The sequence below is a fragment of the Rhinoderma darwinii genome, chromosome 1 (assembly GCF_050947455.1).
Source record: "Rhinoderma darwinii isolate aRhiDar2 chromosome 1, aRhiDar2.hap1, whole genome shotgun sequence".
Classification (NCBI taxonomy): domain Eukaryota; kingdom Metazoa; phylum Chordata; class Amphibia; order Anura; family Rhinodermatidae; genus Rhinoderma; species Rhinoderma darwinii.
The window spans coordinates 157,882,528-157,900,436 of record NC_134687.1 but is presented as its reverse complement, the minus strand read 5'-3'; the positions used below and the strand labels follow the sequence as shown (position 1 = coordinate 157,900,436).

General features: G+C 41.3%; 1 protein-coding gene across 1 annotated transcript in view; it reads right to left on the bottom strand.

The window, feature by feature from the left end:
- Positions 1 to 17,909, bottom strand: part of TRPC3 (transient receptor potential cation channel subfamily C member 3) — a 346,804-nt gene that overhangs the window by 69,013 nt on the left and 259,882 nt on the right. Inside the window, exons 4-6 of the mRNA XM_075860495.1 lie at positions 13,717 to 13,881; positions 11,521 to 11,737; positions 9,761 to 9,994 (exon numbers count right to left, since the gene is read on the bottom strand). Of these exons, the coding sequence (XP_075716610.1) occupies positions 9,761 to 9,994; positions 11,521 to 11,737; positions 13,717 to 13,881 (616 nt within the window). The remainder of the gene's footprint in view (positions 1 to 9,760; positions 9,995 to 11,520; positions 11,738 to 13,716; positions 13,882 to 17,909) is intronic.

Genomic DNA, 17,909 nt, shown 5'->3' with positions numbered 1-17,909 from the left:
GGTTCTTAACCCCTTAAGGACGCAGCCTAGTTTTGGCCTTAAGGCTCAGAGCCCATTTTTCAAATCTGACATATTTCACTTTATGTGGTAATAACGTCGGAATGCTTAAACCTACCCAAGCGATTCTGAGATTGTTTTCTCGTGACACATTGGGCTTCATGTTCGTGGTAAAATTTGGTCGATATATTCAGTGTTTATTGGTGAAAAATTGCAAAATTTAGAGAAAATTTTGAAAAAATTGCATTTTTCAGAATTTAAATGCATCTGCTTGTAAAACAGACGGTTATACCACCCCAAATAGTTACTAGTTCACATTTCCCATATGTCTACTTTAGATTGGCATCGTTTTTTGAACATTCTTTTATTTTTCTTGGACGTTACAAGGCTTAGAACATAAACAGCAATTTCTCATATTTTTAAGAAAATTTCAAAAGCCTTTTTTTTAAGGTACCTCTTGAGTTCTGAAGTGGCTTTGTGGGGCCTATGTATTAGAAACCCTGATAAAACACCCCATTTTAAAAACTAGACCCCTCAAAGTATTCAAAACAGCAGTTAGAAAGTTTTTTAACCCTTCAGGCATTTCACAGGAATTAAAGCAAAGTGGAGGTGAAATTTGCAAATTTCATTTTTCTTGCTGAAATTCAATTTTATTCATTTTTTTTTCTGTAACAAAGAAGGTTTTACCAGAGAAACACTACTATATATGTATTGTCCAGATTCTGCCGTTTTTAGAAATGTCCCACATGTGGCCCTACTGCGCTCGTGGACTAAAAGACAAGCCCTAGAAGCAAAGAAGCACCTAGTGCATTTTGAGTCCTCTTTTTTATTAGAATATATTTTAGGCAGCATGCCAGGTTTGAATTGGTGTTGAGGTGTCAAAACAGTAGGAATCCCCCAATAGTGACCCCATTTTGTAAACTACACCCCTCAAGGAATTCATTTAGGGTTGTTGTTGTTACCATTTTGACCGCACATTTTTTTCACAGCACGTATTTGAATTGGGCTCTGAAATGAAAAAAATGTCATTTTTTCCAATAAAATGTCATTTGTGATCAAAATTTCTTATTTTCACAGGGAACAAAATACCCCATTTTGTTGCCCAATTTGTCCTTAGTGTGGCAGTACCCCATTTGTGGTGATAAACTGCCGTTTGGGCCCATGGGAGGGCTCAGAAGGAAAGGAGCGCTATATGTTTGTTGGAGTCCAGATTTTGTTGGATTGGTTTTCGGGTGCCATGTCGCATTTGCAGAGCCTCAGAGGTATCAAAGCAATGGAAACCCACCAAAAGTGACCCCATTTTGGAAACTAAACCCCTCAAGGAATTCATTTATGGTTGTTGTTAGCATTTTGACCGCACAGTTTTTTCACAGCACCTATTTCAATTGGGCTGTGACATTAAAAAAATGTCATTTTTTCCAATAAGATGTAATTTTTTACCAAAATTTCTTATTTTCACAGGGAACAAAATACTCAATTTTGTTGCCCAATTTCTCCTGAGTGCATCAATACCCCATTTGTGGCAATAAACTGCCGTTTGGGCCCATGGGAGGCCTCAGAAGGGAAGGAGCGCTGTGTGTTCTTTGGAGTACAGATTTTGCTGGTTTGGTTTTCGTGTGCCATGTCGCATTTGCAGAGCCCCAGAGGTATCAAAGCAATGGAAACCCACCAGAAGTGACCCCATTTTGGAAACTACACCCCTCAAGGAATTCATTTATGGGTAATGTGACCATTTAGACCCCATAGTTTCTTCACAGAACTTATTTGAATTGGGCTGGGAATTTAAAAAAAATATATTTTTTCCAATAATATGTCATTTTAGCTCAAAAATTCTTATTTTCACAAGAAATAAAATACTCAATTTTGTTGCCCAATTTGTCCTGAGTGCGGCAATACCCCATTTGTGGTGATAAACTGCCGTTTGGGCCCATGGGAGGGCTCAGAAGGGAAGGAGCGCTGTGTGTTCTTTGGAGTACAGATTTTGTTGGATTGGTTTTCGTGTGCCATGTCACATTTGCAGAGCCCCAGAGGTATCAAAGCAATGGAAACCCACCAGAAGTGACCCCATTTTGGAAACTACACCCCTCAAGGAATTCATTTATGGGTAATGTGACCATTTAGACCCCATAGTTTCTTCACAGAACTTATTTGAATTGGTCTGGGAATGAAAACAAAATTATTTTTGTCAAATAATATGTAGTTTTGGCTGAAAATTTCTTATTTTCACAAGAAACAAAATACCCCATTCTGTTGCGCAATTTGTTCTGAGTGCCGCAATACCCCATTTGTTGTGATAAACTGCCGTTTGGGCCCATGGGAGGGCTCAGAAGGAAAGGACCACCATTTGGCCTACTCGGGATTTTCTAGTGCGAAGTCATGTATGCAGAAGCCCCTGAGGTACCAGTACAGTTGAAACCCGCAAGAAGTGACCCCGTTTTAAAAACTACACCCTTAAGGCATTCATCTAGAGGTGTAGTGGCCATTTTGACCGGAGACCTACACCCCATAAACTGTAATGTGGGTTCTCCCGGGTATGGCAATACCCTACATGTGGCTGTTATCAGCTGCCTGGACACACAGCAGGGCCCAGAGGGGAAAGACTAGGGGGGATAAGCTGTGCGGAGTGCATCAGGGTAAGTAAAATTGGGGTAAATTATAAACCAAGGGATGTATGATAAATTTTAAAACACTTTCATACAGAGCTCTGGTTATTCGGGACACGTGTCACATTGATATATTGTGTCCTCCCTTATCGCCCTCTTATAGCAGACTTTGCACCTCTTTTGACTTTTTCCCTTCTTGCCAGTTTGGGGAACTTCCCCTGGAAAGTGTTGCCCTGGTACGATGCGTGTGGGCTCGCTTCCAGAAGTACTGGGTGCCCCCCCTTCTTGGTCCCTAAAGATTAGGTTCTTGATAATCACCTCTTGAAATTCCAGGAAAGTTCCCGTCTGGCCTGCACATCGACGTAGCACGTACGCATTGTACAAAGCCATCTATATGATGTTCCCGGCCAGCTTCTTATACCACACCGCATGGCGCTGTAGGGCTTCAGGGCTTGATCTTACAAGTCAATCACTCCCATGTACCTATTGTAGTCCAGGATGCAGTCTGGTTTGGGGGTGGCCTTTCCTTCATATATCCTAAACCTGTAGGTATACCCTGATGCACTCTCACAGCTTATACACCTTCACGCCATACCTTGCCCTCTTACCCGGCAGGTACTCGCGGAATTGAACCCTCCCTTTAAAATGTACCAGGGACTCATCAATAGAAATACACTTCTCGGGAGTGTATGCTTGGGAAAACCGGGCACTGGAACGGTCTAATAAGGGTCTCCGTTTAGACAAACGGTCAAAACTGGGGTAATCTCGGGGTGGGCACGGCTCATTATCAGTATAATGTAAGAAGCGAAGTATTGCCTCATTTATTTATTTTTTTAGGTTCCAGTTCAGTTCTGAAGTTGCTTTGAGGGGCCCATATATTAGAAACCCCTATCAAATACCCCATTTTAGAAACTAGACCCCTCAAAGTATTCACAACAGCATGTAGAAAGTTTATGAACCCTTTAGGTGTTTCACAAAAATTTAGAGCAAAGTAGAGGTGAAATTTACATTTTTTTTTTGTCAGAAAATCCTCTTTATACCATTTTTTTTATAACACAAAAGGATTTATCAGTGAAACGCAACTTAATACGTATTGCCCAGATTCTGCAGTTTAGAGAAATATCCCACATGTGGCCCTAGTGCGGTAATGGACTGAAGCACCGGCCTCCGAAGCAAAGGAGCACCCAGTGGATTTTGAGGCCTCTTTTTTATTAGGCACCATGTCCGGTTTGAAGAGGTCTTGTGGTGCCAAAACATTGGGAACCCCCCAAAAGTGACCCCAATTTGGAAACTAGACCCCTTGAGGAATCCATTGTAGTTTTCTTGGGGTGCATGCGGCTTTTTGATCAGTTTTTATTCTATTTTTAGGTGGCGTGGTGACTAAAAAACAGCAATTCTACTATTGTTTTTTTTTCGTTTTTTTTTACAGCGTTCACCGTGCGCTATAAATGACATATTCACTTTATTCTGCGGGGCGATACGATTACGGCGATACCAGATGTTTATAGTTTTTTTTTATGTCTTATGGCGTTTGCACAATAAAATACGTTTTGTAAACAATCATTCACTTTTTGTGTTACCTTATTCTAAGAGCCATAACGTTTTTATTTTTCAATCAATAAAGCCGTGCGAGGACTTATTTTTTGCGTAACGAACTGTAGTTTCAATCATTACCATTTTTAGGTACATGCGACTTTTTGATCTCTTTTTATTCCATTTTTTGGGAGGTGAAGTGACCAAAGAATTGTGATTGTGGTTCGGTTTATTATTATTTTATTTTACGGCGTTCACCGTGCGGGATAAATAATGAAATAATTTTGTAGTTCAGGCCGTTACGGACGCGGCGATACCAATTATGTATAGTTTATTTGTTTGTTTATATATTTTTATTAATAATAAAGGACTGATAAGGGAAAAGGGGGGATTTTTACTTTTATTACTTTTAAATCTTTTATTTTCTAATTTTTACACATCTTTTTTTAACTTTTTTTTCACTTTATTACTTTGTCCCACTAGGGGACAAGAGGGCAGGAGGCTCTGATCGCTATTCTAATACACTGCACTACATGCGTAGTGCAGTGTATTAGAACTGTCAGCTACTCACTGACAGCAAGCATAGTGGGTCCTGACGTTGTCAGGACCCACTAGGCTTCCGTCTATGGCATAGCCGGACGCCATTGTTTGGTGTCCGGTTGCCATAGTCACCATCGCCGGCTGCTATCGCGTAGCAGGCCGGCGATGGCAGCTTAACCCCTAAAAAGCCGCGATCTCTATAGAACGCGGCTTTTAAGGGGTTAATCAGCGGGGACACAGCGATCGGTCCCCGCTGTAGGAGCTGTGACAGCTGCTGAACAAGACAGCAGCGTCACAGCTCCTGTATGTGTCGGGAGGACGGCCGAAACGGCCGTTACTCCCGAGACGTACTATTACGGCATGGAGCGCGAACTATACAGCTGCCATGACGTAATAGTACGTCAAGGAGCGGGAAGGGGTTAATCAAGAAATTGCTAAATACTATTTTTAATAACTTGGCAGAAGTGAACAAAGGGACCTGTATTTACTGTTACTTTTTTTTTTAAGAGGAATTATATTCAATCTGGACATGCACAGTATATTTCCATAAAATGGCATTGTAAGATGGTGCAGAGAATTGTGCTAAATTTAAGTGCAAACATTTTTTGTTGCACAATATTGGTGTGTCTACCTAAGAATCGGTACTCATTAACATAATCCTGTTTAAGGATGTTAGAATTACCCCAAATTATTAACTTTGACCATCTTTGAAAACCAGAACCAATAATTAAAGTGCCTTTCCCGCAACGCTATTGATAAATGTGCTTCAATGAGTCTAAAATAAATACATGATGATATAACATTCATTTTAGAGAAGATACAACCGCGCCATGGGAATGATTGTTGAGTGGAGCTGAATTTGATATATCTGGGTGTTACTTAGCGTTCCGTGACTCTTCCATAAACAATGAAGTGCTGCCATTCACGGTAACAATCAATGATTACAGTTGCGTATATTGTTATTTTAATTATTATTACGCTCAGCTGCCCACTGGTTTAAAAAATATCTCCTGGGTATACAAAAAAAACATCAAGCAACCTGCTACTTCTACTTAGCCGGAAAAAAAACAAGTAACAGTCAAATGCTTTGATCAATTCATTGTGTGCTCAGGATCCATGTCACAGAGCGTGGCCGAGAGCAGTTTGATTAATTACAAGCTTTTCCATTTGTGTTTTTGTGTCCCAGTCTAATGACAGCCAATGTAAGTAACTGGATATAGATTGTCTGTGATTTATTAACATGATAATCACTCGGTGGGTCTGCCACACTCTGATTCATGAAAAGCATACATCTAGAACAAAACAAACAATCCTGGATTCAGATATCAATAGTTAGATAAACGGTCCCTGACGTATATCACATCATGTTATTAAATTACAGAGAGCGTAATAAGGGCTAATGCAGGAAATGGAGTGAGTGGCCTGATGTGGTCTATTTACTTAATGCTAATTTGATAATATTACTTCATCTTCCGACTACACTCAGAATTTCAGGGTTGCATAACATTGCAGTTTGTACGTCGTGATCACATGGTTATCAGCGCCATCTTTCAGGGCATTGGTAACACTTGCAGTGGGATCTGTTCCCACTGGCATCATGGATTTCCTTTTTTACTAGATCCTTGACAGATATCGGATATGGCGGATCTGTTTCACAACTGATCCCAATAAGTTATAATAATTTCGTCCAGTTTCTGGCCTTTTTTACGAAGCAGAACAGCACAACAAATTACACTATTCTGTATGTTAGGGGCAATGGAAACCTAAAGGAACACAGCCATGTCACCAATGTGAGAAGTCTAAAATCAGTATCACATATTTGACATTAAAAAAATATGAATGTTTGAAACATTGCAAGTGAGCAAGTAATGTTTTGTGGATGAATTTGAGTATTAAACATGCTTCTCCCCATTCTGTCATTCAGTCACCAGACATTCACTATAAATTCACCAGTTTAATATATGATGTGCTGATGGACAAAAGATGTTAGTGCAATAAGGAATACTGTGCTATCCATAAATGCAAGTCTGTGCGGTTACCTAGATACCAAACTTAGAGGAGATTTTTACTTTAGTTTTCCTTTTTTTCAGGAGATTACACCTTTGGGCATTCATTTAATAGGGACCTCGCTAATTCCCAGAATGAAGGGGCTGTAGGGCGTGTTAGGGCATGGCCCCATGTGGCGTATTTCTTCCGCAACTGTCCGCATCAATGCCGCACAGAATCTGCGTTGCAGATTCTGTTGCGGATCTGCCCAAAATGTGCAGTAAATTGATGCGGACTGGCCGTTGCGTATTGAGGTGAAAGTACTTCCCTTCTCTCTATCAGTGCAGGATAGAGAGAAGGGACAGAACTTTCCCTAGTGAAAGTAAAAGAATTTCATACTTACAGGCCGTTGTCTTGGTGACGCGTCCCTCTTTCGGCATCCAGCCCGACCTCCCTGGATGACGCGCCAGTCCATGTGACCGCTGCAGCCTGTGATTGGCTGCAGCCGTCACTTAGACTGAAACTTCATCCTGGGAAGCCGGACTGGAGAAAGAAGCAGGGAGTTCTCGGTAAGTATGAACTTCTATTTTTTTTACAGGTTGATGTATATTGTGATCGGTAGTCACTGTCCAGGGTGCTGAAACAGTTACTGCCGATCGCTTAACTCTTTCAGCACCCTGGACAGTGACTATTTACAGACGTCGCCTAGCAACGCTCCCATAATTATGGGTGCACACACGTAGTCACCCGTAATTACGGGAGCCCCATTGACTTCCTCAGTCTGGCTGTAGACCTAGAAATACATAGGTCCAGCCAGAATGAAGAAATGTCATGTTAGTAAAACAAATACGCTCCGCAGCACACATAACATGTACATGACATCTGCGGACTTCATTGCAGAATTTAGAATCTCCATTGAAGTCAATGGAGAACTTCCGCAATGAGTCCGCAACCAGTCCGCCACACGTCCGCAACATCCATTGTATGCTGCGGACACCAAATTCCGCACCGCAGCCTATGCTCCACAGCGGAATTTTCCGCATCGTCTAAACGAACGCTACTAAAAAGCAGTGGAAGGCAATGGAGAAACGGGTCCGCTGTGGATTAACGCTGCGGAGTGTCCGCAGCGGAATTCCAGAGCAATTCCGCCACGTGGGGCTTTGCCCTTAAAGTTCGCTGAGGTCTTCATCGCCAGGTCCAGATTTACATAACTTGGAATTGCCACACAGCACAGACACACCAAAACAGAAGTTCTAGATGAAAGAAATCTGCAAGAAGCAAGCAGTTTCGGCACTTTATTCTACAGCGCATTTTGGATTAAGAAAATGTTAGTATTACAAATGTTGAAGACCTCTAGTCGTCTCTTGTCCTTAAAGGCTAGGTAAACCTTTGAAAGTGATCATATATATATTACTCCAGCTCTCAAACCCCCATCAGAGTTATAATTTGAAAATTTTTGAATAGGTTTATAGTTTCGGCAAATAAAGGTTATACTTTTTCGAACAAAGTTATATAATTTTCCAATATGCTATCTGTATAATTCCTCATGCTTTTTCAGTCATTGAATAGGAACTCACACTGTTTACTCTCTGGGGATAAAACTCTGCCGTGGACATGTGATGATCACACAGATGCTCACCTCTTTACAAAATTGTACTGCAACTGAAACGTGTCCATCACATGACAAGGACTATCCACTGAAAGTAATCAATGAAAGCCCCTATTGAATGACTGCAAGCAGAAATCTTACGATTGTCATAATACATAGAACCAGGAGACATAAGGACCCTTGGCAGGCATTGAGTGACTACATATATAAAAATTAGCACCAGCAAAAAAAGCATGTTCTATAATTTGGCTCAGTCCTTGTAAAGGATTCTTTATAGATATAGACTGTTGAGTTTACGGCAGGTGGGAAGATGCAAATATACATACTTCATCACATTGACTTAGGGCGGGTTCACACATAGCGGAATTTCACTTAAATTCCGCTGCGGACACTCCGCAGCGTTAATCCGCAGCGGAGCCGTTTCTACATTGACTTTCACTTTAATTTAGCAGTGTTCGTTTACACGATGCGTACAATTCCGCTGCGGAGCATAGGCTGCGGAGCGGAATTTGGTGTCCGCAGCATGCTCTGTCTGTTGCGGAGCAGTGGCGGACTCATGGCGGAATTTCTCCATTGACTTCAATGGAGATTCAAAGTTCCGCAATGAAGTCCGCAGCTGTCATGCACATGTCATGTGTGCTGCGGATGCGTCTTGCTTTTTTTACTTGACATTTCTTCATTCTGGCTGGACCTATGTATTTCTAGGTCTACAGCCAGACTGAGGAAGTCAATGGGGCTCCCGTAATGACGGGAGCGTTGCTAGGAGACGTCAGTAAATAGTCACTGTCCAGGGTGCTGAAAGAGTTACGCGATCGGCAGTAACTGTTTCTGCACCCGGGACAGTGACTACCGATCCCAATATACATGTATCTGTAAAAAAAAATGAAGTTCGTACTTACCGAGAACTCCCTGTTTCTGTCTCCAGTCCGGCCTCCCAGGATGACGTTTCAGTGTAAGTGACGGCTGCAGCCAATCACAGGCCAAGCACAGGCTGCAGCGGTCACATGGACTGGCGCGTCATCCAGGGAGGTCGGGCTGGATGCCGAAGGAGGGACGCGTCATAAAGACAACGGGCGGTAAGTATGAATTTCTTTTACTTTCACTAGGGAAAGTGCTGTCCCTTCTCTCTATCCTGCACTGATAGGGAGAAGGGAAGCACTTTTCCCGCAGTCCGCAGCAGCTAGTCCGCATCAATTTTCTGCACATTTTGTGCAGATCCGCAGCCGTAATCCGCAACCCGGATTAGGTGCGGCATTGATGCGGACAGTTGCGGAGGAATTCCGCCATGTGTGGTCATGCCCTTACAGAGTAACCACCTATAGGTTGCATCGGGGAAACAGTGTTTTTATCCTTCTGGAGGAGAACTACTGTACTTGCCTACTTTTTTACTGTAAGCATTGTCCTAAAGACTCCCTACCAGATCGATCTCTGCAAGGAGAATCAGTACCTTCCAATATGACTATAAGAAATGACAGAAATATGGGTTTCTTACCGTAAGTAAAATACTCCACTTCAGGAGGAAGTGTGACCAAAGATAAATCACTTTCTTGGATATTTTTGTCCACATACTGTTGCGCTTTGGAGGCCTGTATGAAAGCTAGGAGCCTTGCAGTAAATGCTGCAATAAAGATGGAGAGCATTCCAAAATCCAGGAGATTCCACAGCTGCAGTACATATTCCCTGGGTCCTTCCAGCCAAAGCTCCTTACACTCTGACCACATCATTCCTGACGAAACAACAGGGAATACTAAGTCATTACTAAAACAGTTATTCTCCTTTCCAGTGCGTGCTAAGCAATGTCCTTAACATTTACAATAAAAAAACAATCTAAAGAATTTAACGTTTGAGCCTTCAAACGGTTAAATTGAATAAAAAAAAATGAAAGATCTGAGTCATTTCTTAATCTCTTCTTACATGGTCACCTTTTGCATTATTAAAAGGTTGTGAAATCCGAGTGTACGCATGAGGGGGCTAGCATCTTGAAGGTGTGAACCAGTCGTCCCCAGAAAATACCTGTTTCGCATACTAATAGCAGCACAAACTGCCCTTGGGGTGAATTTGACAACTTTATTATAATGAAATACATTTATACAAAAGTGGAAATATTGTCCAACTAAAACGCATAATTTTTTTTTGTTTTTTTGCATGAATGACACTGAAGCTGCATTGTAAGGCTGGAATAACATAAGCTTATTGTAGGAGAAGAAAGCATATGCTTCTGATGTAAGCAAATATAGAATAAGGAGATGGACCAAATATGAGCAAATGTCTCATATCAACATGCCGTGTCCGTGTCTGTCTATGGTCACCAAAGTGATATTATGTTTCAGTGGAAATCAGTACAATAGTTTTGAAAGGTAAAAATGTCATTAGAGTTTTTTGTGGATTCAACAGAATAAGACTTGTGGGAGTAAATGAAGGAATATCTTTAGAAGGGAGAAGTAACATCAAGGACCACAGACCATGGAGATGAGCAGATTTGTGGAAATTTCATTTGCTGAAATTTTGTCAATCAATGAATATCCTATTTTTGACCTATATTTCCCCTTTGTGAAACAATAAGGGCTGAAATATGGATCTGCATTCGATTATTTAGTCTTTAATGAGTAAAACGCATATGAAGGAAATGTGTCCATATTGATTCATCTCTACTGCCAATGCCAAAACCCTATGAATAATATTCCTTTAAAAACTCAGAGGCTCTGTTCACACCGAATTGTTTGCAGGCAGAAAAAATCTGCCTCAGAATTCCTTCAGGCAATTTGAGGCAGATTTTAAACTGCCTGCACTTATTTTTCCGCATTTTTTAGCAATGTTTTTTGCCCATGGCCATTGAAGCTAATGCAAGGACCGCAGGCAAAAAACGTTGCATAAAAATGCTCAGAAACGAGCGCCACATGTTTTTTCTGCCTCCCATTGATTTCAATGGGAGGTCAGAGGCGGAAACCGCGGCATGAAAGCACATGCCGCTTTTTTTCCAAAAGCCGCCCGGAAAGAGAAGTCTCTGCCTCCAATTAGTATCAATGATTTCGGACAACTTTTGGTGTTGATTATGACGCGGTTGCCGCATCACAATCAGCGCAGAAAAAATATCTGTGTGAACTGAGCCAAATAGCTACTGTACTCTAATTGATATTGTGTGTTTACAAACACTACAGTATTGGGTGATTGTGCTTTACAGTATTTGGGACATGTCTACAGAGGCTAATATTTGTGCTCAAACGCAGTATTTGAACAAAAAAAAAAACTTACCTACAACCCATACCATAATAAGCATCTCCGTCCATGTGAACCTTGTGGTCTTCACTCTGAAAATCTGCTTTGGATATTCAATGACAGTGATGTTTGGAAGAGTTGTAATGCCTTCAAATCTGTCTGATGCATTGAAGACAAGTAGGCACAGAAAAATTATAAATGATGCAGCATGTGCCACAAACTTCATGAACGGGCTGCGGAGAATCTTGCCTAACTAGAAAAAAAATATATATAGTTACTAGGGAATATGTAGAAAAGGTAGGGCAGAAGAAAAACAATGTGGTTACCAATGTTAACCAATCAGAAGCCTGCTCACATACTATACTATGCTATAGGCTAACAGAGGGAAGTTGCTATATATATATTATATACTTATTATCTGATTTGGCAGCTATATTTCCAACTCTAGGAAGTCTGCTGAGTGGGGCAAATGCACCCTCTATTTCAACCTTGTTAAAGGGGTTCTGCATGATATATATTTTTTTTATTTAGCCTTCTTATTCTCAAAGAATAAGGGCCTGTTCACATCACCATTGCCCTTCCATTGAGGGGTTCCGTCGGAGGTTCCATTGGGTTAACCCCTCAACGGAAAGGGGAACCTCAGTTTCTGTTTCCCTCACCATTGAATTCAATGGTGACGGAAACCTAGCTAATGGTTTCTGTCTGTCACCGTTGTGACAGGGTTCCACAGGCGACTGCGCTATTGACTCCATCAAAACTATGGAACCCTGTCACAACGGTGACAGACCAAAACCATTAGCTAGGTTTCCGTCACCATTGAGTTCAATGGTGAGGGAAACGGAAGCTGAGGTTTCCGTTTGCCTTTCCGCTGAGGGGTTAACCCGACGGAAACCTCAGATGGAACCCCTCAGCGGAAACGAACGCTGAGGGGTTCAATGTGAACACACCAATGTTTATTAAAAAAAATTCTCCCTCAAGTCCATACACAGCCCCTCCCCCTCACTATCTGTTCATTGTATGAGACACCTGCACATTCCACAGAGAGGCTTTCTTTGGTGCAACCGAGTTACATATGTGACATGGCTGCAGCGGGAAAAGCCTCACCAGCAGCAAAAAGCCCCTCTGTATATTGTATGGGTGCTTCTTATACATTGCACACACGGAGTATGTGCCCATATACAGAAGTGAGCGCTGTTGTATGGTCTACATGCAGCAGCGCTCACTTCAGTTGGTGGCTTAATACACCTGAGGGATTCAATTTTTTAACAAGCATTGTATTACAAAACAAAACTTTCTTATTCTTCAAGAATAAGAGGGCTAAATAAAAAAAAGATATATCCCAGAGAACCACTTTAGGGGCAAAGTTAAATAAAATGACGTGTCCTCTTTAGGTTATGATTTCCAAGTTTTATCATAGGTTATGTGCGAAACATTGCATCTTTAAAATACAATGAAGAAGGAAAGAATTAATCTGAGCTTTGTAGGTTCACTAATCCATCATGTTGTAAGCAATTTCCAATACGGAATATTTTATATAACTCGTTTCTCCTTTCATATTGTGCAATATGTTTAGTTAAATACATATTTTGTTAAATTTTATAAAGCCCTTCCAAGACACTAGCCATATATTCTTGTGTGTGCACAAAAGGCAGACATGCATGAAAGTTCCCAATGCCTTAGTGCACTTAAATAGCATTTCGTTGCTACTGACCTTTGCAAAGTATTATATTCAATAAGAAAAAATAATAGTGTTGGACTCTATCCATGCTTTATACAACAGATGTACATGACTTTGTAAAAAGTTATTATATTATAAGTATACAAGACAATGTTGTACCCATTTTTGCAACCTTAAGCTAGGGGCTGCCCTACTATGATAATTTCTAACAGGAATTTTTTTTTCCATGTAATCTCTTTTGATTGTCTGATTAACATACAGCACACCCTTATTTAAGCCGGCCATATTTAAGAGATAGCTATGAGCCGAATGTCCCTAGTCCCAAAACCTCCCCATAAACATGCATGCTTGGCTGTGACTCATCTCCTGGCAAAACAAAGGATTGGGCATGTTAAAATCTATCTGTGATAAATAACCTTGTTTAAAATGTGTTAATCATTATAGACATACAAAGATCTACAATATAAATTCACTTTAAACTGCGGAGTGCTAGTGATCTACACCTGTTATTCTAGGTGTTAAAAGCTATCATTAGAACATGAGGAATTCAATACCCGACTGCATGGCGCAATCCAGTAACCAGCAGCGAGAAACGGTAGGCCCAAGGCGACGACCAGTACAACCAAACACTTGATGGCGATAGGCTGTTCTCGTAATCCTGAGAGGTTTTCATACCAGATCGTTAAAAGTTGCTGTTGGCAATTAGGGTGTGCCACGAACTGCAAACACAACAATAATAAAGATCGATTAACAATTGAGACCAAATCTATCCAGGACTTCTGTATTTGTGTTGCACTTGAGTGATGAAAAGTGAAAATAGTCTGCATTTGCCATGTTTTCATTTAAATTTAGATTACTACGGGAAATAAGAACAAAAAATGCTGATGCAGCATCATGAAAAGCCATGAATCATTACAATACAAGACTCGTGATGTATGTGTCAAAAATGCATGACTAAAGTTGCGTTCATATACACTGTCCACTTGTTCATCTAGTGCCGCCTTTAGGAAAATATATAAACTAGCAATGAAATGCATGGTTTGAGAAAATAATAAGTGCTAGCAATCTACACAGAAATATATGCTGAAATAAACATGGAATATTAATATGGAATATACATTTCCACTGTTTAAAGGTAACCTGTCCTCCACATTATGCTGCCCTTACGGAGGACAACATAATGTAGTCACAGACCTGCTGATTTCCGCGGTCTGTCACTTATGTGTGACTGTGAACCTTTTTATGAGAACTTACATTCAGGTTTCAGGCAGCCCCGCCAGGGACGAGTCCGGCATATTCATGAGTTTCCACTAACTCAGCCCACTGTCCGCTAGCTGCACCCACACTTCGCTGATTGACAGATGTCTCCTTATTAGTGTGAATCTGGTAATATCCGTCAATCAGTGGTGAGTGGGCATGGCTAGTAGAATGTGGGCAGAGCTAGCAGCTCAGGAATATGCTTGACTCATCTGTTGTGGGGCTCTGAATGTAATTTCTCATAAGGGGTTCACAACAGCACATAAGTGACCATATCTGTCAATAAATTATGCTGCCCTTTTTACGGCAGCATAATATGGATGACAGGTTCCGTTCAAAGAGTAGCTCCACTTCTGTATAGCAATGAAAAGACAATTATGAGATCAACCACACTCAAACATAGAGCTTGCAAAAAGACTGATTGTAAGCAGCAATCATTAACTTTTTTCACTGGATATTATGTCACAATACATGTAATACCCAATTATGTTAATAGTCTCTCAACCACTGAGAGTTTGTCCCAAGTATACGATCCCGAATATGACTTTGTTTAAAGTGATAATCTCGGCAAAACCTGAAAATATAGCTATAATATGCCCACGTCTTACCTACCCGTTGATCTGAGAATCCACAAGTGTCTTTTGGGAGGCAATCCCTGCATAAACTTTCAGTCATTTCCTATACGGGTCCCCTGGTGGGTCATGACAACCACTGCCCAGGACCTGAGTGTATAGGCAAGCTGCAGGAGCGCACATGGAAGCTTTTCCAGAAACAGATAGAATTTGGAAGCAACTTAAATAACTCAAACATTTATATTTACTGATAAGGTTTTTGATTCTGAGCAAAAATGCTCTTTAGAATAGGCTTCAGAGGTCCCTGCTTAAACCCCTCTGTTTCCTAGGTGCATATGTAATGTCCCCCAATACATTACTTGTGAGATAATGTGTTGTAAATGTATTTTATGACATTTTTGCACTTTTATGAACTGTCACTTTAAAATAACAAATGTAAGGTTACAATGCACTGTGTTACAGCCTATGGAGGAGTGGCTTAGACTAAGAAGTTTCCAGAAGGTGGGAGGAGCTTAGGACATAGAGGGGGTCCAGTTGCAGTTAGTGGCAGTTAGGGCCTGTTCACATCAGCGTTCGCTTTCCGTTCCGGGGTTCCGTCGGAGGTTTCCATCGGGTAAACCCTTCAACGGAAAGTCAAACTGAAACCACAGCTTCCATTTCCATCACCATTGATATCAATGGTGACGGAAACATTGCTAATGGTTTCCGTTCGTCACCATTCCGGCAGGTTTCCGTTTCAACGACGGAATCAATAGCGCAGTCGACTCCGCTATTGTTTCCGTCATTAAAACACGTTCGTGTGAATAAGGCCTTAAGAGAAGGAAATCTTCTGAGATGTATTGAGAGTAACAGGAATCCATTCTGTGGACAGTGAGCAATGTCACCTTATCAGGTTGGTGAGTCTCATCCTTCACCTATACATGTGTACTACCCATACTGACAGGCTGAGAGCCATTACACAGGAGCAGAAAGCTGCATTCATGGGCAGATATCCTATCGTCCCACTGAATTGACAAGGGTAGGAAGCCACAAGAAAAGCAGAGAGAGAGGGCCCCCCGCTCCTGCATCTGGCGCTTCATCGTACTATAAGGATTGAGTCTATTGTAAGAAATGTGCCTCCATGTCATATGGAAGAATGTAAGTGCCATTTTATGTGAAAAACGTAAGTAAATTGTGCCGCGAGCAAGCCTGTTATGCTTCCACTCTTCAGCCTCCTGTCTTATTTTGCACCCATAACATCAAGGACACCCCAAACACCATCAGGACAGGAGCAGACACTGGGAGTGTCCCAGGGGATATTTAGAGACTACCATCCTCATTTACCTAGTGCAAACCCCCTCATCACTAGCTGTGAGCAGGCCCTGAGAGGAAGGGAAGGCCTGTTAGCCACCGTGATCCAAACTGAGAGCCGAGCTGGCTGCCAAATTGTGGGCCTTGTGCCTTTCCCTTTCCCATCGCTCCTCGGGTCACCCGCTCGCACGCTACACAGCCATCTTAAAGCTGAGTGGATAGTTTTAGACCTGACAACCTGTAATGTAAAGATGAATGAAAGTTGATGTATATTAAAATAGAAAAACATTATTACAAAAAGAAAAAAGGGAAGCACTTCGACATCTTAAAAAATAATAAAAATAAATGGGTGTAACAGCTGATACAGTATATATTTGTATATATTTTTTTTATGATGAACAAAATATATGTCTGACTTTTGCTACCAACGTGGTGTGAGCTGAGTCTTATAAAAACATTAAGGCTGGGTTCACACAGAGTTTTTTGACGCGGAAACTGTGCTGCAAAACTCGTCGAAAACGGCCCGAAAATGCCTCCCATTCATTTCAATGGGAGGCGGAGACATCTTTTTCCCACGAGCGGTAAAACCGTCTCGCAGGAGAAAGAAGAGACAAGCCCTATCTTCGGGTGTTTATGCCTCTGACCTCCCATTGACATCAATAGGAGGCAGAGAAAGAGTATTTCGCAGCGTTTTATACCCGCGGGGCTCAATGGCCGCGGGCGAAAAACGCCGCGAAAATCGGCGTGCAGGGAGAGAAAAATCTGCTATAGACAGTGAATAGACATTCCTTCCAGCCAGGATGTTTATGTGGTACTTACAGCACAGCAAGATTACGCTTGCTGTGCTGTAAGTACCACACAAACGTTACCGAAGTGTCGAGATTGTGAATAGACATCCCGTCCTGGCTGGAGGTGATGTCTATTCACTGTCAAGTAACGTTAATGTGTGAGTATGTGACAGCACATAGTGAACAACGCAGGATCACTATTTGCTGATTACATGAATGGGGAGAAGAGTATGACGCTGATTAGTCACTGATTGGTCAGCATCATACACTCCTCTGTACAACGCCCACTTGGTCAAAAGTAAAAACATGCCCAGTTGTTCATTAAGAAAGTATTTAGCATAAAGCTAAAATCGCCTGTAACTTGGTGAAAATAGATCGTTTTTCTAAATAAAAAACACTGCTGTCACCTACATTACAGCGCCCATCGCATTATATAATGAGTCTCTTTAATAATAATTGGCAGAATGTAGCCAGCACTTTCCCCATCCTCAAATATTTTTGTTTCAAAAGAAACGTTTATTATCAGCAGTATGAAGAAGATGAACTCTAAGATGGGGCTCAGCTTCCAACCAACTAGACTGTCATTGCAGAAGGGGCAGCCACAAAAGCAGTTTTGTATCCGTGACTCATTGTTGAAAAGTAAGCATTAACACCCTATTTTCAATTCATAACTACTCATTTTCTGTATCTAGCGGCCCTGAACACAAGACTTTATTGAATACCATACAGTCAAGGCTAATGTCTTCCCTACATTAACAATTGTAACCAAAATGGTTTTAAGCGCCAAATATGAACTTAGGTACCCGCATTATCTCCTAACACTATTAAAACTCTAAAGGG